Source organism: Neovison vison, chromosome 1, assembly GCF_020171115.1.
Source record: "Neovison vison isolate M4711 chromosome 1, ASM_NN_V1, whole genome shotgun sequence".
Taxonomy (NCBI): Eukaryota; Metazoa; Chordata; class Mammalia; order Carnivora; family Mustelidae; genus Neogale; species Neogale vison.
Genome location: NC_058091.1, coordinates 120,043,230 through 120,065,901, shown reverse-complemented (window position 1 = coordinate 120,065,901; position 22,672 = coordinate 120,043,230). Strand labels below are relative to the sequence as shown.

Below are 22,672 nucleotides of genomic sequence, written 5' to 3'. Positions count from 1 at the left end.
CCACATCGGGCTCTCTGCTCAGTGGGGAGCCTGCTTCTCCCTCTCTCTCTGCCTGCTTGTGATCTCTCTCTCTGTCAAATAAATTAAATAATCTTTAAAAAAAAAAAAAAGACAAAGACTGTTTCCTTGGGAAAGAGAAACAAAGTTCTTTTTTGTGAGTGTTAAAGTCTTCTCTGATGTTCCCTGAGAGACATACTACAGTTGTTTGAGAGTTTCTGGAGGTAATTTCTTAGAATCACTGTGAACTGCCTTAGCTATAACAATTATTTTTACCTTATGGATTCCACTTTTGTCCTTAATTCAGCTACTTTCAGGACCTTACTGTGTGTCAAACTGTTGTCTGCTCTGAGAAAGATGGTGGGTTCCCTGGACTTCTCTGCACTAAGAGACCTCTTCTCTATCCTACTTCTCCAAGTGTCCATGTGGGGCTCAGGTAACAATATTTTTTTTTATTTTACATGCTTAGATTGTTTTATTATCTGAACAGAAGGATTAAATTACTCCATCACTACTCAATATATACCTGGGTTAATTCTAAATCCCTTATTTCAATAGAGTGATTTATCTGCCCATACATGAGGGCAATTAAATCATTATATGAATGAGAGAGAAGAATCAGGTGGAATTATTTCATTAATTATTTTTTCTAATTCATTCAGACCTCTCCTTCATGAAAAATGCATTTTCTGATGGCCAAGACCTAATTAAAAACTCTGGTTTCATGATTTCCCAGCACTCTTCCCTCCTTCTTCATAGAATTTATCACCATTGCAATTTTAAAAATCATTTGTTTAATAAGAGATTAGCCTGTTGACTGGGTAGAGATGCCCTTTGTCTTGTTCACTGCCATCTTCAGCCTGAATATATGCTGCAAAGAACTGATACGCAAATAACAGAATGTCTGTGGGATTCTACTAGGCCAGTAATGATGCTGTGTTCCAAAATGCCCAGGAAGGTCATTGATATTCTTCTCACGGTGGCTCTGTTCCACAGATTCATTCTTGGTCATTGGCCCATCAGAGCCAATTGTTGCCATGCTGGGTACAGACATAGTGCTGCCCTGCCGTGTGTCTCCAGCCATGAATGTGGAGAGCATGGAGCTGAGGTGGTTCCGCTCCGAGTTCTCAGAGGCTGTGTACGTGTATAAGGATGGAATGGAGCAGGCAGGAGAACAGCTGGTAGATTTCAAAGGGAGAGCAGAGTTGGTGAAAGATTACATCACCGAGGGAAGAGTCGCTGTGAGAATCTATGGTCTCCGGATCTCAGACAATGGAATATACAAGTGTTTTTTTCAAAAAGGCAGTGACTCTGAAGAAGCTACTTTGGAGCTGAAGGTGATCGGTGAGTAATTATCTGAGACTACAGATCACTCCACGGGAATCTAAGTGTTCTGCATTTGATTTTGGTGGGGGGGGGGCGATGAACAGAACACAGACAAAAAGGCAGATATTCTTGGAGCTGGTCAACATCCTAGACACTGTATTTAACCTGAAGTTTTCTTAATCTTTTCATACATATATTGTGCTGTACTTTTAAATTTAATGACTTCCACAAATATCTAATATACAAATAGATCATTTATTTCCCTGGTATGTGTATTTTCACACATTTTGAAAGAAGGCATCATAACTACCAAAATGTACCATTACTGGCAGGGACAAAAATGTACCATTACTGGCAGGGACCAGAATCCCAGTTGGCTGCTATGATGGACAGAGGTTCAGCTTGGAATGTCAGTGGTTGAGTCTTGAATGCACAGTTTGGAGGAAGTGACTGTGGGGATTGTGACAGGGTGGACTGGTATTGCAGAGAATTAAACTTGTCATCACAGGATTGAGGCCAGAATCAGAGAGGGGAAAGTTTAGAGGAAAACTCGAGCAATAGTTAATTCAGCACAGTTAGCAACACATTAAAATGTCAAGTAATTTTATATGGCAGATATATATATATATCTGCCATACTGTATACACATACACTTAGCCATTCCCTACCCCTATCCCCTCTGGTAACCATCAGGTTGTTCTCCATAATTAAAAGACTATTTCTTTCTCTCTCTCCCCTTTTTTTTTTTCCCCCTTTTTTTCCTACTTTGCTCCTTTGTTTTGTTTCTTAAATTCCACATGTGAGTAAAATCATATGGTATTTTTCTTTCTCTGACTTATTTTGCTTAGCAGTATACTCTCTAGGTCCACCCATGTCATTGCAAGTGGCAAGATTTCATTGTTTGTTTGTTTGTTTTTTATGGCTGAATTATATTCCATTATATATATACCACTTCTTTATCCACTTATCAGTTGATGGGTACTTGGCTTCTTCCATAATTTGGTCTGCTATCATGGGGGACTTGACTGGCTTACAGGTGCCCAAGTGGTGAAGAGGGGTAGAATCCCAGGAGGGACAGTATGGTCTGAGGATTCCCTAGGTCACAGGAAGAATGGATGGCACCAAGATCAAGATGCTGTGCTGTTCCCAGGCATAGGATCTGGGAATCCAGCGGAGAGCAGCAGGTCCTGGTGCCAGATTTCTGCTATAAACTGCAAATCACTGGGCTGTTCTCTGACCGCTTTCCTGGGATAGGCCAGCAAACCTAGTGAAAACCTTCCCTAGAGAAACAACATGTGTCCCCATCTGGCAGTCTCTGAAAATTAGAGTTTACAAACTCTGAGGCACACCTGAGATAAAAAGGCTCAAACACAGACAGGGTAAATCCAGGGTTCATAGGGAAACTGAGGACACAAATAGGGTGATTGATTGCTCTTCTCTGAAGGTTCACTGAAGAGAAGGGGTCCAAACTTTCAGCTCTGAGGCTAGAGAGCAGGTTACAGCCATTTTCATATGCCCAACAGTGCTGAAAGACTTCAGGGGGCAAAATAGCACCACTAATTGGAGGCTGGAGCTGTGTACACCAAGCCCTACCCTCTTCCACCCTGGAAACGCATTTCTACTAAAACAAGTTATCGTGAGACTCAAGGCAGCTGGTCCATCCCCCATAAGACCAGCACAAATAACTGGTCACATCAAGTTTATTGATCACAGACTGCTACAAAGTTTCAGCTCTAGGGGAAATAAGATCTAATTTCAGTTTCACTTTCATTCTTTGAAATTATTTTTTTCACTTATTTTCTTACATTTTCCAATTTTTTTATTTTTTTTATTTTAATATATATAGTTTACATTTATATAATTTAATGTATTCTACATTATTAATATTATTAATTATTAATAATATTATTAATATAATATAATTAATTATATAATTATATATTATTGGTATAATATTAATATAATATTAATATTAATTATTAATAATTATTAATATTATTATTTATTTTGGGATCTAGATTCTTTTAGCAAGTAGACCAAAATACACCCAGGATCTAGTTTTGTTTTTATTTGGTTTTCTTGATTTTTATTTTGGTTTTTCTTATTGTTGGCGATGTGTGTGTGTGTGTGTGTGTGTGTGTGTGTCTTTTCTTTCTCTTTGATTTTTGTTTTCTGTTTTTGGTGTTCTTTTTTTTCTTCTCTTCTTTTCTGAACAAAATGATGAGAGAGAGGACTTCATCCCAAAAGAAAGAACATGTGGCAGAACTCTCAACCAGGGATTTAATTAATACAGATATAAGTAAGGTGTCTGAACTAGAATTTAAAACAATTATAAGGATACCAGCTTGGCTCAAAAAAAGCATAGAAGAAACTATGTAAACAATACATCTGATAAATGGTTAGTATCCAAAATCTACAAAGAACTTATCAAACTCAACCCTCAAAAAACAGAGATCCAGTTAAGAAATGGGCAGAAGACATAGACACTTTTCCAAAGAAGACATCCAGAGGGCCAACATCACATTGAAGGATGCTCAACATGACCCATTATTGGGGATATATAAAACAAAACCACAATGAGATACCATTTTAAACCTGTCAGGAGAGCTAACATTAACAACACAAGGAACAACAGGTGTTGGTGAGGATATGGAGAAAGGGGAGAGAGGATCTGAAGCAGGCTCCACTTCTAGTGCAGGGTTTGATCTCATGATCCTCAAGATCATGACCAGAGCCAAAAACAAGAGTTGCACGTTTACCTCACTCAGCCACCCAGGCGCCCCTGCTCAAATCTCCATTATTGCTCTCCTTTTACTGTCTTTAGGCTTCAGTTGTTGTTCTTTTATCTAGTTCCTTAATGTGTATGGTTAGGTTGTTTATTTGAGATTTTTCTTGCTTCTCGAGGTAGGCCAGTATTGGTATACACTTACCTCATAGTACAGCTTTTGCTGCAACCCACAGGTTTTAAACCACTGTGTTTTCATTTTCATTTGTTTCCATGTGTGTTTTTATTCTATGATTTGATTTCTTGGTTGACCCATTCATTGGCTAGTAGCATGTTGTTTAACTTCCATGGATTTGTGGTCTTTACAGACTTTGTGTGTATGTGTGTGTGTGTGTGTGTGTGTGATTTACTTCATGTTTCATAGCATTGTGATCAGAAAAATCACGTTGAGGCCTGATCTGTGACCTAATATGTGATCTATTCTGAAGAATGTTCCATATGCATTTGAAAAGAATGTTTATTCTGTTGTTTTAGAATAGAATACTCTGAATATATCTGTAAAGTCCATCTGGACCTGTGTATCGATCAAAGCCATTGTTTCCTGGTTGATTTTCTGTTTAAATGATCTGTCCCCTACTATTATTATTATTTTTTTAATTTTTAATTTTTTATAAATATATAATATATTTTTATCCCCCGGGGTACAGGTATGTGAATCACCAGGTTTACACACTTCACAGCACTCACCATAGCACATATCCTCCCCAATGTCCATAACCCAACCCCCGTTTCCCCAACCCCCCTCCCCCCAGCAACCCTCAGTTTGTTTTGTGAGATTAAGAGTCACTTATGGTTTGTCTCCCTCCTAATCCCATCTTGTTGCATTTATTCTTCCCCTACTCCCTTAAACCCCCCGCCCCTTTGCATCTCCACTTCCTCATATCAGGGAGATCATATGATAGTTGTCTTTCTCCGCTTGACTTATTTCGCTAAGCATGATACCCTCTAGTTCCATCCACGTCATCTCAAATGGCAAGATTTCATTTCTTTTGATGGCTGCATAGTATCACATTGTGTATATATACCACCTCTTCTTTATCCATTCATCTGTTGATGGACATCTAGGTTCTTTCCATAGTTTGGCTATTGTGGACATTGCTGCTATAAACGTTCGGGTGCATGTACCCCTTCGGATTGCTAAGTTTGTATCTTTAGGGTAAATACCCAGTAGTGCAATTGCTGGGTCATAGGGTAGTTCTATTTTAAACATTTTGAGGAACCTCCATGCTGTTTTTTAGAGTGGTTGCACCAGCTTGCATTCCCACCAACAGTGCAGGAGGGTTCCCCTTTCTCCGCATCCTTGCCAGCATCTGTCATTTCCTGACTTGTTAATTTTAGCCATTCTGACTGGTGTGAGGTAATATCGCATTGAGGTTTTGATTTGTATTTCCCTGATGCCAAGTGATATGGAGCACTTTTTCATGTGTCTGTTGGCCATCTGGATGTCTTCTTTGCAGAAATGTCTGTTCATGTCCTCTGCCCATTTCTTGATTGGATTATTTGTTCTTTGGGTGTTGAGCTTGCTAAGTTCTTTATAGATTTTGGACACTAGCCCTTTATCTGATATGTCGTTTGCAAATATCTTCTCCCATTCTGTCAGTTGTCTTTTGGTTTTGTTAACTGTTTCCTTTGCTATGCAAAAGCTTTTGATCTTGATAAAATCCCAATATTTCATTTTTGCCCTTGCTTCCCTTGCCTTTGGCAATGTTCCTAGGATGATGTTGCTGCGGCTGAGGTCGAAGAGGTTGCTGCCTGTGTTCTCCTCAAGGATTTAGATGGATTCCTTTCTCACACTGAGGTCCTTCATCCTTTTGGAGTCTATTTTCGTGTGTGGTGTAAGGAAATGGTCCAATTTCATTTTTCTGCATGTGGCTGTCCAATTTTCCCAACACCATTTATTGAAAAGGCTGCCTTTTTCCCACTGGACATTCTTTCCTGCTTTGTCAAAGATTAGTTGACCATAGAGTTGAGGGTCTATTTCTGGGCTCTCTATTCTGTTCCATTGATCTATGTGTCTGTTTTTGTGCTAGTACCATGCTGTCTTGATGATGACAGCTTTGTAATAGAGCTTGAAGTCTGGAATTGTGATGCCACCAACTTGGGCTTTCTTTTTCAATATCCCTTTGGCTATTCGAGGTCTTTTCTGGTTCCATATAAATTTTAGGATTATTTGTTCCATTTCTTTGAAAAAGATGGATGGTACTTTGATAGGAATTGCATTAAATGTGTAGATTGCTTTAGGTAGCATAGACATTTTCACAATATTTATTCTTCCAATCCAGGAGGATGGAACATTTTTCCATTTCCTTGTGTCTTCCTCAATTTGTTCCATGAGTACTTTATAGTATAGATTCTTTGCCTCTTTGGTTAGGTTTATTCCCAGGTATCTTACGGTTTTGGGTGCAATTGTAAATGGGACTGACTCCTTAATTTCTCTTTCTTCTGTTTTGTTGTAGGTGTAGAGAAATGCAACTGATTTCTGTGCATTGATTTTATATCCTGACACTTTACTGAATTCCTGTACAAGTTCTAGCAGTTTTGGAGTGGAGTCTTTGGGTTTTCCACATATAGTATCATATTTTCTGCAAAGAGTGATAGTTTGACTTCTTTGCCGATTTGGATGCCTTTAATTTCCTTTTATTGTCTGATTGCTGAGGCTAGGACTTCTAGTACTATGTTGAATAGCAGTGGTGATAATGGACATCCCTACCATGTTCCTGACCTTAGCGGAAAAGCTTTCAGTTTTTCTTCATTGAGAACGATATTTGCCGTGGGTTTTTCATAGATGGCTTTGATGATATTGAGATATGTGCCCTCCATCCCTACACTTTGAAGAGTTTTGATCAGGAAGGTATGCTGTACTTTGTCAAATGCTTTTTCAGCATCTATTGAGACTATCATATGGTTCTTGTTCTTACTTTTATTGATGTGTTGTATCACATTGACTGATTTGCAGATGTTGAACCAACGTTGCAGCCCTGGAATAAATCCCACTTGGTCGTGGTGAATAATCCTTTTAATGTACTGTTGAATCCTATTGGCTAGTATTTTGGTGAGAATTTTCACATCTGTGTTCATCAAGGATATTGGTCTGTAGTTCTCTTCTTTGATGGGATCCTTGTCTGGTTTTGGGATCAAGGGAATGCTGGCCTCATAAAATGAGTTTGGAAGTTTTCCTTCCATTTCTATTTTTTGGAACAGTTTCAGGAGAATAGGAATTAGTTCTTCTTTAAATCTTTGGTAGAATTCCCCCGGGAAGCCGTCTGGCCCTGGGCTTTTGTTTGTTTGGAGATTTTTGATGACTGTTTCGATCTCCTTACTGGTTATGGGCTTGTTCAGGCATTCTATTTCTTCCTGGTTCAGTTGTGGTAGTTTATATGTCTCTAGAAATGCATCCATTTCTTCCAGATTGTCAAATTTGTTTGCGTAGAATTGCTCATAGTATGTTCTTATAATGGTCTGTATTTCTTTGGTGTTAGTTGTGAACTCTCCTCTTTCATCCATGATTTTATTTATTTGGGTCCTTTCTCTTTTATTTTTGATAAGTCTGGCCAAGGGTTTATCAATCTTATTCTTTCAAAGAACCAGCTCCTAGTTTTGTTGATTTGTTCTATTGTTTTTTGTTTGTTTGTTTGTTTGTTTCTATTTCATTGATTTCTGCTCTGATCTTTATGATTTCTCTTCTCCTGGTGGGGTTAGGGTTTCTTTCTTGTTCTTTCTCCAGCTCCTTTAAATGTAGGGTTAGGTTGTGTACTTGAGACCTTTCTTGTTTCTTGAAAAAGGCTTGTACCACTATGTATTTTCCTCTCAGTACTGCCTTTGTTGTGTCCCACAGATTTTAAACTATTGCATTTTCATTATCATTTGTTTCCATGATTTTTTTCAATTCTCCTTTAATTTCCTGGTTGACCCATTCATTCTTTAGAAGGATGCTGTTTAGTCTCCATGTATTTGGGTTCTTTCCAAATTTCCTCTTGTGATTGAGTTCTAGCTTCAGAGCATTTTGGTCTGAAAATATGCAGGGAATGATCCCAATCTTTTGATACCGGTTGAGACCTGATTTAGGACCGAGGATGTGATCTATTCTGGAGAATGTTCCATGTGCACTAGAGAAGAATGTGTATTCTGTTGCTTTGGAATGAAATGTTCTGAATATATCTGTGATGTCCATTTGGTCCAGTGTGTCATTTAAGGCCTTTATTTCCTTGTTTATCTTTTTCTTGGATGATCTGTCCATTTCAGTGAGGGGAGTGTTAAAGTCCCCCACTATTATTGTATTATTGTTGATGTGTTTCTTTGATTTTGTTATTAATTGGTTTATATAGTTGGCTGCTCCCATGTTGGAGGCATAGATATTTAAAATTGTTAGATCTTCTTGTTGGATAGATCCTTTGAGTATGATATAGTGTACTTCCTCATCTCTTATTATAGTCTTTGGCTTAAAATCCAATTGATCCGATATAAGGATTTCCACTCCTGCTTTCTTCTGATGTCCATTAGCTTGGTAAATTCTTTTCCACCCCCTCACTTTAAATCTGGAGGTGTCTTCGGGCTTAAAATGAGTTTCTTGGAGGCAACATATAGATGGGTTTTGTTTTTTTATCCATTCTGATACCCTGTGTCTTTTGATTGGGGCATTGAGCCCATTAACATTCAGGGTAAATATTGAGAGATATGAATTTAGTGCCATTGTATTGCCTGTAAGGTGACTCTTACTGTATATTGTCTCTGTTCCTTTCTGGCCTGCTACTTTTAGGTTCTCTCTTTGCTTAGAGGACCCCTTTCAATATTTCCAATAGAGCTGGTTTGGTGTTTGCAAATTCTTTCAGTTTTTGTTTGTCCTGGAAGCTTTTAATCTCTCCTTCTATTTTCAATGATAGCCTAGCTGGATATAGTCTTCTTGGCTGCATGTTTTTCTCGTTTAGTGCTCTGAATATATCATGCCAGCTCTTTCTGACCTGCCAGGTCTGCTGCCAATCTAACATTTTTACCATTCTTTGTTACAGACTTCTTTTCCCGGGATGCTTTCAGGATTTTCTCTTTGTCACTAGACTTGTAAATTTTACTATTAGGTGATGGGGTGTAGACCTATTCTTACTGATTTTCAGGGGCGTTCACTGCACCTCCTGAATTTTGATGCTTGTTCCCTTTGCCATATTGGGGAAATTCTCCCCAATAATTCTCTCCAGTATACCTTCTGCTCCCCTCTCTCTTTCTTCTTCTTCTGGAATCCCAATTATTCTAATGTTGTTTCATCTTATGGTGTCACTTATCTCTCGAATTCTCCCCTCATGGTCCAGTAGCTGTTTGTCCCTCTTTTGCTCAGCTTCTTTATTCTCTGTCATTTGGTCTTCTATATCACTAATTCTTTCTTCTGCCTCATTTATCCTAGCAGTGAGAGCCTCCATTTTTGATTGAACCTCATTAATAGCTTTTTTGATTTCAACTTGGTTAGATTTTAGTTCTTTTATTTCTCCCAAAAGGGCTTTTATATCTCCCAAGAGGGTTTCTCTAATATCTTCCATGCCTTTTTCCGGCTAGAACCTTGAGAATCATCATTCTGAACTCTAGAGCTGACATATTACCAATGTCTGTATTGATTAGGTCCCTAGCCTTCGGTACTGCCTCTTGTTCTTTTTTTTTGTGGTGAATTTTTCCACCTTGTAATTTTGTCCAGATAAGAGTATATGAAAGATCAAGTAAAATACTCAAAGGGTGGCAACAACCCCAGGAAAATATGCTTTAGCCAAATCAGAAGAGATCCCAAATTGTGAGAGCGGAGAAAGGGGATAAAAAGAGGTTCAAAAGAAAGAGAAAAAAAAAAAAAAAAAGCAAAGGAAAAAATTAAAAAAAAGAAAACAAAGAATAGGTATAAAAAAGAAAAAAAAAATATATATATATATATATATATTAGATAAGCTAGTTAAAAAATGTTTAAAAAAGCGTGAAAGTTAAAAAATTTTAGCAGAAGAGAAAAAAATTGAAAAAAAATTAACTGCAAGACTAAAGAATCATGGGGATAAAGCCGTGAGTTCCGTGCTTTGCTTTCTCCTCTTCTGGAATTCCGCTCCTCTCCTTGGTATTGAAACTGCACTCCTTGGTAGGTGAATTTGGTCCTGGCTGGATTTCTTATTGATCTTCTAGGGGAGGGCCTGTTGTAGTGATTCTCAAATGTCTTTGCCCCAGGCAGAATTGCACCGCCCTTATCAGGGGCCGGGCTGAGTAATCCGCAGGGGTTTGCTTTCGGGAGCTTTTGTTCCCTGAGCTCTTTCCATAGAGTTCTGGAGGATGGGAATGAAAATGGCGGCCTCCTGGTCTCTGGCCTGGAGAAGCCGAGAGCCCAGGGCCCCACTCCTCATTGCGCACTCAGAGAACCATGCCCAATTACTCTGGTTTCCGTGGTGTCCCGGCCGCGCTCGAGCTCACCGAGCATGTGACCCGTTCAAGGTAACCCCGAGCTGGGAGCTCACTCCTCGGCTGTCTCTGTAGCCAGCTTCCCTGTTCTAATACCTGTAAGCTCTTTGACACTCAGACACCCCCAATCCTTCTGTGACCCTGCGGGACCTGAGGCCACGCTGACCCCACGTGGGCTTCACCCCGGTTTAGCATCTGGAGTGATGTCCCTCAGTGGAACAGACTTTTAAAAGTCCTGATTTTGTCGCAAATGGCAAGATTTCGTTTCTTTTGATGGCTGCATAGTATTCCATTGTGTATATATACCACATCTTCTTTATCCATTCATCTGTTGATGGACAAGTCCATAGTCTCTCATGGTTCACCTCCCCTTCCAATTTACCCAAAAGCACATACCCTCCCCAATGTCCATAACCCTACCCCCCTTCTCCCAACCCCCCTCCCCCCAGCAACCCACAGTTTGTTTCGTGAGATTAAGAGTCACTTATGGTTTGTCTCCCTCCCTATCCCATCTTGTTTCATGGATTCTTCTCCTACCCACTTAAGCCCCCATGTTGCATCACCACTTCCTCATATCAGGGAGATCATATGATAGTTGTCTTTCTCCGCTTGACTTATTTCACTAAGCATGATACGCTCTAGTTCCATCCATGTTGTCACAAATGGCGGGGGGGGGGAGGTTGGGGTACCAGGTGGTGGGTATTATAGAGGGCACGGCTTGCATGGAGCACTGGGTGTGGTGAAAAAATAATGAATACTGTTTTTCTGAAAATAAATTGGAAAAAAAAAAAAGTCCTGATTTTGTGCTCCGTTGCTCTTCTGCTTGCCGGGAGCCGGCCCCTCCCCCCGGGGTCTATCTTCCCGTCGCTTTGGATTCACTTCTCCGCCAGTCCGACCTTTCAGAAAGTGGTTGATTTTCTGTTTCTAGAATTGCTGTTCTTCTCTTCGATCTGCCGTTGGATTTGTAGGTGTTTGCAATCTTTAGATAAGCTACCTAGCTGATCTCCTGCTAGCTGAAGTAATCTCAGCCTGCTACTTCTCTGCCATCTTGACTCCTCCACCCTATTATTATATTTTTATCAATTAGTTCCTTCATGTTGGTTATTGTCTTTTATATTTGAGTGCTCCCATTTTGGGTGCATAGATATTTACAATTGTTAGAACTTCTGATTGGATTTTCCCTTTTAGTATGATAGAGTGCTCTTCTTTATCACTTGTTATAGTCTTTATTTAAGGTCTAGTTTGTCCCATGTAAACATTGCTACTTGGGCTTCCTTTTGACATCCAACTGCATGTTAAATGTATCTCCATTCTGTCATTTTCAATTTATAGGATTGAAAGAACTAATGAAATTCATCCATTCTTGTTTTCTAAGCTGATGGCTTTGGAGAAATGTTCTCCTTGTGTGTTGTCCTGTGTGCTCCTCCCTCTCTCTTGCCATTCTCCATAACTATGGCTCCATTCCTGTCATAGTACTCAGAATCCCTTTCTCCCCTAAACCACATCTCCCACCTCCTACATTTTTCTATGTGGCTCTTCTCTCCCTTTAGTTATGGAGTTTGTTCCATACATCTTCAGGCCAATTTGGGGGACATTTAGGGTGATTTGATAGTTATACAGTGTGTTCATGAGATGAGGTGAGCCTAGGGTCCTCCTATTCCTCTGCTATCTTCTTTCCAATGGAAGTTTGTACCTCTTAATCTCCTTTACTTATTTCTTCCATCCCACACTCCCTTACCCTCTGGCAACTGCCAGTTTGTTTCCTGTATTTATGAATTTGTTTTTGGTGTTTTGTTTGTTTGTTCATTTGTTTTATAGATTCTATATATAAGTGAAATCATGTGATCATGATTTCATGGTTATGATCATATCATTATTATGGAAATTCAGAAGTATTACATAGTCTGATCTGTCAACATTATCTATGTCTTTTTAGTTTTTTAGTGCTCTTAGATGTACACCTTTATACCAACATCAAAAAAAAATATTTCACCTTCCTTCCTCCTAATATCTTTTCTGTAAAATATATTGAAATATAACATACACAGAGAATTTACTACCGATTTTAAATGCCACATAATGAATATTCACAAAGTGAATACACCTGAGAAATCAGCACTCAAATCAAGAAACAGAGCTTAATTAGAATCCAGGAAAATCCATTTTTTTTTCTTTTTCAGTTATGATTCTCTCAGGAGTAATCACTATTACGATTTCTAATCTCACAGATTACTTTTTGTATGTTTATGAATTTCACATATGTGGATGGACTCTTTTGTCTGTTTTTATTTTGCTTGTTTTTTGTTTTTGTGAGATTTTTCTATGTGGTTAAATGCATATGGTTGTAGTTCATTCCTATCTCTGTTTTATTGCTTTGCTTTTTACATTTATATTTTTAACCTATATGAGTATTATTTTGGTATTAGAGTTTATAGAACACTTAAAATATTTGTTCCTAATTATACCACTTATTTCTATACTATTAGCAAATGATGTAGAAAATCTGTACCAATTTACAAATGCATATTTTCCATGAACTCATAACACCAGGGCAAATTATACATACTTTGCACTTATAATGACAATATCGCAGTGTTTCTATTTCTAAACCATATTCTCTGCCCAAAATTTCTTAATTGTAATGTTTTTATTCATTTTTGCATGTGTTAGGCCTATCTTAAATTAATACTTCTTATTTTATTTTTCCAACAAGATATCTGTAGACTTACTTTATCCATCTTCTTTATGTATCACTTTAATAAGAAAAATCCAAATCCATTAGGTCTTGAAGGAAAGAGTGACAAACTCTTCTGAGCCTTGTTACTGTGATCCCACTCTAGTATCTCCTTTTTTTAATTTATTTTTTCAGTGTTTCAAGATTCATTGTTTATGCACCACACCCAGTGTTCCATGCAATATGTGCCCTCCTTAATACCTACCACTCTAGTGTCTTCTAAGTAGGAGGTCAAAGTTTTTCAGTTCCAAAACTAACCTCACATAAATCATGTCGCTTTTTTTCAGTACCTTTCCTATATCTGTTCATTGGCTGATGCACATAAATCCAATCTTTAGAAACACTTGATTGATTATATATCTACACTTATCTTCTGTTAGTTAAACTTGACCTACCTAGTACAGCTGTTTTTATGCTCAGGAATATGTCTGTCTGTTCTCCTTTCTCTCTCTCTCTTTTTCTGAAGAATTATTTATTCATTTGTCAGAGAGAGAGAGACCACAAACACAGGCAGCAGTAGGCAGAGGAAGAATCAGGATCCCCACTGAGCAAGCAGTCTAATATGGGGCTTGATCCCGGGACCCTGGGATTATGATCTGAGTGAAGGCTGACACTGACTGAGCCACCCAGGTGTCCTGTTCCTCTTTCTCAACATAGGTATAGTTTTTGCTTATTTCAGCTTAGAACTTCATTGGTTATATTCTTCCAGGAGACACAAGATCTATTTTTGTCTGTTAATATTTTCTTCTTAGGCCTTGACTGTTGCATTTTGCTCATGACCAGTTTCTTTTTTTCCTCTTTGATGTCTTCTGTTTTCTATTTCCTCTTAACTTCTTTTTTTTAATTCAAGTGTAGTTAACATACATTGTTATATTAGTTTCAGGTGTACAATATTGTGATACAAGAATTCAGTGTGCATCATGGTAATCTTCATCTATTTCACCCCCCCACCCTACCCCCCAACACACACAACCTCTCGTAACTATCAGTTTGTGCTCTATAGTTGAGTCTGTTTTGCTTATGACCAGTTTTATTCACTTCTATTAATTTCCTTTGTTCAGGACAGTTGGCAGCTCCCTCAAACAATTCTGAAAATTGTCTTTCAGATTGCTTTCTGTTTTTTAGAAGTGTGGCCCTCCCAGGGAGGTCGGGATTTGGTAGTAAAAACTATTAGCTGCCTTATTTTTAGTCAAAAAAGATAAGATCTCTGAGGTTTCTATTGTATATATCTGTATTTTTGTGTATATATATATATAGTATATATCTGTATTTCTATTGTATATATCTGTATATATTTCCTATATCTGAGGAATCACAGTAGGACTGAGCTAGGTGTAAGAGGACCATACCATGAATATTAAATTTTAAAAGGATAAAATAATATATAGCCTTAGAAGCCTGGATAGCCATTATTCTCAAAGAGACAATGGATTTTTCTAACATTCTGGTACTGTAATGTTTTAATATAAGTGCTGATGACATGGATCCCCTAGTGGGCCCATGTGCAAAGTTAAAGAGGAGAGGTGGTAGAGAGAAAAGAAATAAGTGAGAGTGGAAAAGTTAAAAAAATAAAAATAGATCAACTCCTTCATGGAATATGGCAACCTTCATCTTTTAGATATTTTCTACTCAGGGGAAAAAAGAAAATTTGGAAACAAACAAAATGATATTGTTTAAAGAAGTTGCTACAGGAAGAATCAATTTAATCAAAGATAGTCTTCCTTAAGACTTCAGTAAGTGAAACAGATAGATATAGGAGTATTGGTGTTTTTCTTTTTCTTTTCTTTTTTTTCAGATTTTACTTATTTATGTGACAGACAGAGATCACAAGTAGGCAGAGAAGCATACAGAGAGAGAGGAGGAAGCAGGCTTCCTGTTGAGCAGAGAGCTGGATGAGGGGCTCGATCCCAAAACCCTGGGATCATGACCTGAGCCGAAGGCAGAGATTTTAACCCACTGAGCCACCCAGGCACCCCTGGTGTTTTTCTGAAAGAACTTAACATTTGTAAAATTTACTCTGCTCTTTTCCTTCTATGGCCAATTGCAGATATCCCTGGGTAGAGCAGATGTGGTAGGCATCAGTAGTCCTAGTATCAGCTCCAAATTTCTTGAGATTTAGCCACAATTACCCATTTTTTCATGAGAGAAGAAAAGAAACCCTACGCTCTCTTCCCACCAAGAATGATGGTGCTTTGTCCGTGTCCCCACATTGGTGTTATTGTGTAAAATTAAGAACTCTGGATCAAAGGCGTCTAGGTCTCAAATGACTTTCTCCTCTCCAGGCCTGGGTTCTGGTCCTCGTGTTTTTATGGTAGGTCCAGAAGATAAAGGAATAAGGCTGACATGCACAGGCAAGGGGTGGTTTCCCCAACCTGAGGTACAATGGACAGATGCAAGAGGAGAGAAGATACCATCTCTCTCTGAGGATGAGAACCAAGACGATGATGGGTTGTTTCAAATAGAGGCATCTCTTATTGTGAGAGACAGTTCAAAGACAGAAGTGTCCTGTTCCATGAAGAACCCCTTCTTTGGACAAGAGCAGGTGGAAACCATTTCTATTCCAGGTCAGTGTTGCTCATTTGGGGGACAGGATAGTTGTGAGGAGGGGATATTTAGGAATTGGGATGGAATAAGATTGCTTGGTAATGTTTTTAATCAGGTTTTGGGTGTTTCTGTATCAGAATCCTTCTTCCCTAGGACCTCTCCTTGGAAGGGAGCATTTGCTGGGACTCTCCTCTTACTTGGGATTTTCCTCGGTGCTGTTGTATTTTTGGCCTGGAAAGAACGACAGGGGAAGAAAAGAGTACAGGAGGTTCAGAAAGAAAAAGAGAAGGAAAGTGAAGCCAAAGGTAAAACTGTGAATCAGGCTGGGTGGAATCTGTGAACTTATGGGCTTCTAGCTGAGCATATTGATGGAATCTGTTGGAAGAGAGGCATGAGTGCATTTAGTTACAACCTCACAACCTCCAGTAAGACATGGAGTCAAGAGCCTTTATGAGAAAAATATAATAGAGTCCAGTGGAGAGAGAAAATTCATTGGTATAAACATGGAGTTAGAAAAAATGGTTGTAGTAATTCTCAGGGTGAATTTCTTGATCTAAGTATGTGGAAGTTCATTCAGGATCTGGGCTTAGGTAATATAGTCTAGAAAATAAACCTTAGACTTGTTTTCTTTCCTTTTTAGAGCTTCTTAAGAAAGAGCTTGGTAAGTGTTCCATTTTCCCTTGTTGTAATAGATGAAATAAAGTCCTTCCTCCATGCTATGTACTTTGCACCTCACAGGTTGTTGTTCCATTTCAGACAGAAGGAAGCAGTTATATCAACAAGGTGAGTAATATCAATGTTATAGTTGGACCAAGCATCTTGTCTGTCCCTCTGTTCTAATCATCTCCTGTTCACCTTGTTAGTGAGGGAGGGCTTCTCCACTCTAAATAGGATAAGATATTTAGACACATGATACCCACCACTGAACATATGAGCTTGACTGCAGTTTATTCATCACCTATACTCACATCCTGGGGAGGAGGACGACATAAGCCATGCAGGATCACATGCTGCACTTGGGAACAGAGTGAACAAGCAGGGGCTGAGGGAGGCAAGCTTTTTAGTAACCATGAGTAACCATAAGATGATTTAGTAACTGGTTTCTATGGAAGTGACCAGGTGGGGTTCAGCTGGCTCAACTGATAGGAAAATTAGTTGAGTGTGGAGTTTCTTCTACTGGGTGGAGGCATATCTGGTGAGAACAGGGGAGCTTACAGGTATTTAGAGCCCTTTGAAGCTCAAAGTCATCAGACAGCACATGAAATTTTGGCTTTACAGTACACTTCTCCTCTCCCCCAAAAATCAGAACCTCATATTTTATCACAATAGGTTAGTGGGATGTGGGAAATATGAGAAATAAAAGAAGAGATCAAAGAAGGCAAATACCCTAGAATTGTCATTGAAGTGATGAATACAGAAATATAGCACTATCATAAGTCTTAATATGGTTGATTTCATGTGAATTTCACATGGTTGCAGCAATTTAATACTCAGGAGCAAAGGTCTTGTGAATGGGAAAATCTAATTCCTTTATTTTATTTCAGACTGGAGAAAAGCAAAATTGTATGCTGGTGAGTAACTCATGTTGTCTTGAGACTTCAGGTACCCCAGAATTTTATGAGGCATTTCAAGAGCATTTTTCAGAGATGTGGTATATTCCAGAAATTTTATTTTGAATGTGGGAGTCCAAAAGAATAAAGGAATAAGGGTTAAGCATCCCACTAGTTGAGAAGACATGTTCTTTATGTATTTTCCCATATGATTTTTTTTCTTTTTAGACTGGAGAAAGGAACAATTCAAAGAAGGTGAGCAACTTTATTATTTTATCCACATAATCTCTTACACAAATGAGAAACTTTTACATTTATATAAACTCCCAGTAAAACCTGGTTGGTTATTTATTTCATGACTTTCAGTTCAGTCTCAATCTCATGCTGAACTGTGAACAGATTTCTTACTTTTCTGATATCATTCATTCATCCAGCATTAATTTATAGAACTATTTATTCAATGCCAAATAAATAAAGCAGATCTGATCTCTGACTTCATGGAGAAGTACATGTACAAATTGTGATGAAGTTTATGAAGGAATAATAAATTTCCATGAGAAAAAAATGGTAGATTTAAGGAATTTCCCCGAGGAACTGATTTTTAATCTGAGACTCAAGTGACATGGGAATAACAGTGAAAGAGCAATTTGGTCAGAAGGAAGTCTGTTACACTGGCCTGAGTCAGAGGAGCTTGTTGTATCTCAGTGTAAGTGGAAAACCATCTTGGAATCTTTCCAGAATTATTAGTTGATTATCAGTTCTAGTGCATGCTGGTTTACTCTGAATATCCCTGCATCCACGAATATTTCCTAGTCAATTTAATCCTCCAAAAACTAAAACACATTCTACTATCCCCACATACAAATTCTTATGAGAAAAATTCTAACTATTTAAGATTTTTTATTTGAGAAGAAACAAAGTAATTACTGCAGGTATACTACTGCTGCTATTACTGCTGGTATTAGTGTTACTATAACTATTGGAAGCTTAAAGAATTTACCAAGTGTTCATTATGGGCAAGATATAGTTGTAAGTTCTCTACACATTACCTTGTTTATTTCTCACAATAGTCCTATGCTGAGGTATCATAATTGCATATATTATTATGAAGGTAAATTAAGGACAAGAGAAGCAAAGTAGTTTCAAGATCACACTCACTAAGGATAAATTAATTATAAAAATTCATAACTGTCTGACTACAAAGTCTACAATTTCAACCATCAGAAATCTAATAAAAATACATGAGAAGTGGGTGACTTAATAATTACATAATAAATTATATCAAATGAAAACGATACCAAAGAAGCTTAATGAAAGTAGATAACTGTGATTGGACTCTGACAGGGCTTTCTTATTATGTCAAGCATTAGAGGATAGCTAGAGGGACCCCATCTTGAAATACCTGACTCTGGCAGACCAGGCAGACAGCCCTCTCAGTTAGATAGTCTCAACCCCTCTGGAACAAATGGTTACTCAAGGTCATCCAGCCTTGGCTTTCTAGGATATATACACATATCTCCTGAGGAAGGACACAGAACAAACCATAAATTGTCTTACCTCCTCTTCTGTGGCTCTCCCTCTTATTTTCCTTCATTCTCTTTTCCCTGTATTTGCATTTATCCTAAGGCCAACTGGTCTCCACTGTGAAATGACCTATTTCCCCCCATACCTGCAGTTGCTGTTACTCTGGATCCAGGCAGTGCTCATAAGAGTCTCACCATATCTGGTAATAAAAAACAAGTTTCTTTAAAGCCAAATGTTCTTCAGAACCATGATGCCTCAGTATACCAAAAACAAGAGGAATCTGAAGCTGTCTTCAGTGTTCTGGGCAAGACTTACTTTGAAACAAAGAGACATTATTGGGAGGTAGAAATCAATATGGGGACAAAAGCTGGACCTGAAACTAAATGGGCTGTGGGTGTTTGCTTAGATTCAGTAACAAGAGAGGGGTGGTTTGTAGAAAGTCCAGAGAAGGGTTTTTGGGTGTTAACATACAAGGAAAGAGAATTCAAGGTTCCCACCGCCTCAGAGTCACTGTCACTGAGACAGCATCCTCAAAGGATAGGAGTTTTCTTGGACCAGGAAGATGGAGATTTGTCATTTTACAACATGCTTGATGGGTCTCACATCTTTTCTTTTCTTGGAGTCACCTTATCTACGACCCTGCGTCCTTATTTTAGCCTTCAGGGTGCTGGCACATCTGTGACCATCTGCTCTACTTCAGATGACACTGAAAATTGTCCTGATTCTTCTCCAAATACCTCTGTAACTCATTTAAGGAGTGGTGACATGGGTGTCCCCCAAGAAGCTAACCGTCTATTACCTGCATAAGAAGTGAAGTGTCAGCACCTCTGCTGCTCTTGCTCAAGCTTCTTATTGGTATGTTCTCCAAGAAAGCTGTCTTTGTGTAGAGTAGGTCAGCTTTACTACGTGTGATTTCAGCCCCTTTCAGAGAGGCAAAGGCAGAAAGAGAAATGGGACAACTGAAAAATATCTGGGCGAATTTCCTCTTGTGTTATTTTTGGGGAAATACAGTGTCTTTTTGAGCAGCAACGATTTGTCATAAGAAAATTCCAAAAAAATGCATGACCTCTCCTGTTCTGGTACTGTGTGTTGAAGTAAATATTTTTAAAACTACATTAAAACATGAGAGCCTATGGACTCTGAAAAACAATCTGAGGGGTTTGAAGTGGCGGGGGGGTGGGAGGTTGGGGTACCAGGTGGTGGGTATTATAGAGGGCACGGCTTGCATGGAGCACTGGGTGTGGTGAAAAAATAATGAATAATGTTTTTCTGAAAATAAATAAATTGAAAAAAAAAACTACATTAAAAAGAAAAATCTCTCTTCCTATTATTTTTGTTATCAAATATGAAGGAGCGGTGGTGTTTGAAGGGAAGAATCACAGTTAAGTGGGTCCTTAATGCATATTACTACTATTGTAGATACACAAATTTGTTCAAGCCTCATGAAAGTTAATAGTTTGGCTTGCCCTTTCTTCAGGTTCATGTCCACTGACCTTGAAACCTGGAGTTTGCCATGCAGTGGGAAGGACTGATGTAGAACTATAAACCATTTGAGCAGGAGCCCAAGGCTTCTGTGATGAAAGACACACACACACACACACACACACACACACTTTTTTTTATTAACAAATTCTCACTGGTTAGCAAGTCCTGAATTGTGTCATATGTGAATATGTGAATGAAAAAAGAATTGATGTTGCACTTAACGCTTTCAGAGAAAAATGTTCAAATAAGAATGAAAAAACATCTGGAGGCTTCATGGAGAAAGGCACTGCTAACACCGACATATTTTTTTTCCTGTTCTGATCATCTTCTTACAACTATTGAGGGTTTTTTTGCTGTTAGTGCAACTAAGGTTTCAATAAGCTTATGTCTTCAAGGATATAAAATATGAGTCTCTCTTATTAAATGAGCTCTCTCTTTCTGGAGATAGAAGAATCCACTTAGATTTTTCCATACTATTAACCGATTTTTAAACCGTAAGTCCCATTAACCACCTCTCTTGGAAGATATATCTTCTTAGCAAAATTTCACTGACACACTAATAGGTAAAACCAGTATTGGAACCAGGAAGAATGAAGCCAGAGCCCATTACTGACAGTAAAGAGAATACTTATATCAAAAGCAAGCAAAAATAAAGGAAGGAGAGAGGTAATGAATGGTAGACAAATGTTAATAGCTATAATCAAATGGACATGGTAGATGAGAAGGGATTTCTGGACATGAGAACCCTTTACATGGAGATAACCACAAAATAGGAACAAAAGAGATTGGAACTATGATATAGGACAGGAAGGATAATGAGTTCAGTTTGGGATATGTTACTTTTTTATATACTCAGAGCAATCAGCATGAGATTTCTAAATGAGTTTTTAAGTACCTCACCTGAAGAAACTAAATTCATATTTTGTTCTATAATGGGATTCCTCCACCTGTCACCTCCACTCATTTTTTTTTGAGGAAAGTCAGCATAAAACACTTTTATTGCAATCATAAAACTCAAAATCCTTATGTAGTGTGGCGTGGTGGAGGTGGGGTAGGCAGCAATAATTTTCTCTCACCAATTCACTATGCAGGACAGCAGAGGAGTGGGAGGGGGAGGAAAAGCCAGGAAACTGAGCTCAGATGGGGAGCTGAACATCAAAACCAGGTGATGCTGAAGCTGTGATGACCAGCATCATTTCCTCAAGACAATACCCCAGGGTTTGTCATGATGGCTGGACTTTTCATTGGGTGTCTATGAACAGCACGTTCAAGCTTTTGATTAAGTTCCTAAAATTTGGGAAGTGGAACTTGGATAGCTATGAGATTACAAAAGTCCTGAATATCCATTAGAAAAACCACAGGATGGAAAACAACAACAACAACAATAATAATAATAATAAAACTAGGCCACAAAGAAGTCTTCAGCGATCATTGCTGGTCTGGGGACAGATACCTGTAGTGTCCAACTGATGTTGGAGAAAATGATCTGCTTTCATAAGGCAGAGAATTTAAGGTGAGGCTGGGGCTGGGCAGTGGAGGCAAAGATTCTTCCTCAGTTTCAGGTAGGGCTTTTAATTTGACCCAGGGACATCTCTCAACTTGGAGAGTAATTCAGCCCTCAACAGAACCTCAAATCTGCTATAGCTTTCAGTGCAACAGCAAAAATGTTTAATTTGTAATAGATGAAAATTTCATCCAAAAAAATAATAACAAAATAAAGATTCTTGCATTCCCTCCCACACTAATCAAACCATGGGGCACCCTCGTGGTTCAGTCGGTAAAGTGTCTGCCTTAGGTTCAGGTCATGATCTCAGGGTCCCGGGATCAAGCCCCATCCACATCAGGCTCCCTCCTGAGAGGGGAGTCTGCTTCTCCCTCTCTCTCTGCCCCTCCTCACTGTTTGTGTGTGCACTCTCCCTCTCAAGTAAATAAATAAAATCTTTAAAAATTTTTTTAAAAATAAAGTTAACCCATTACTTGTGCTATTTGTACTTTACTAATACTTAAGTATTAGATGGATTTGGATCTAGAAATCTAGATCCAAAAGACTGAAACTGAACCTTCACCCCAAAACAAAAACAAAATAAAATGAGTAACTTGAGATTTATGGCATATAATTTAAGCCAACACACATAGAAGGAGAGAAGGAAAGAGCAAAGTTGAGTTCCAGAATACATTCATGGGTCATGTTTATACAAAGAGTATAGTGGAAAGTCAGGAAAAGCGCCATAGGATTCACATGTGCATCTGGACGTACCAGATCCTTCCATGACACACCTAAGGATGGGGAGCTCAGGGAGGAGGCCATTCCTG

At 38.5% G+C, this 22,672-nt stretch overlaps 1 protein-coding gene across 1 annotated transcript; it reads left to right on the top strand.

Annotated features, from left to right (window-relative positions):
* Positions 1-993: 993 nt before the first annotated feature.
* On the top strand, positions 994-19,929 carry LOC122899871 (butyrophilin subfamily 1 member A1-like). The gene is made up of 8 exons (XM_044238051.1): positions 994-1,341; positions 15,539-15,820; positions 15,938-16,105; positions 16,441-16,461; positions 16,557-16,583; positions 17,345-17,371; positions 17,579-17,605; positions 19,026-19,929. Exons 1-8 carry the CDS (start codon positions 1,035-1,037, stop codon positions 19,679-19,681), a joined length of 1,515 nt encoding a protein of 504 aa, XP_044093986.1. The 5' UTR covers positions 994-1,034; the 3' UTR covers positions 19,682-19,929.
* Positions 19,930-22,672: the final 2,743 nt, after the last annotated feature.

Bases quoted from the DNA above. Each gene is read 5' to 3' on its own strand.
- LOC122899871 (XM_044238051.1), top strand. From the start codon at position 1,035: ATGCTGGGTACAGACATAGTGCTGCCCTGCCGTGTGTCTCCAGCCATG. The intron at 16,106-16,440 runs GTAAAACTGTGA...TTTCCTTTTTAG, and splicing joins GAAGGAAAGTGAAGCCAAAG to AGCTTCTTAAGAAAGAGCTT. The intron at 17,606-19,025 runs GTGAGCAACTTT...CCATACCTGCAG, and splicing joins AAAGGAACAATTCAAAGAAG to TTGCTGTTACTCTGGATCCA.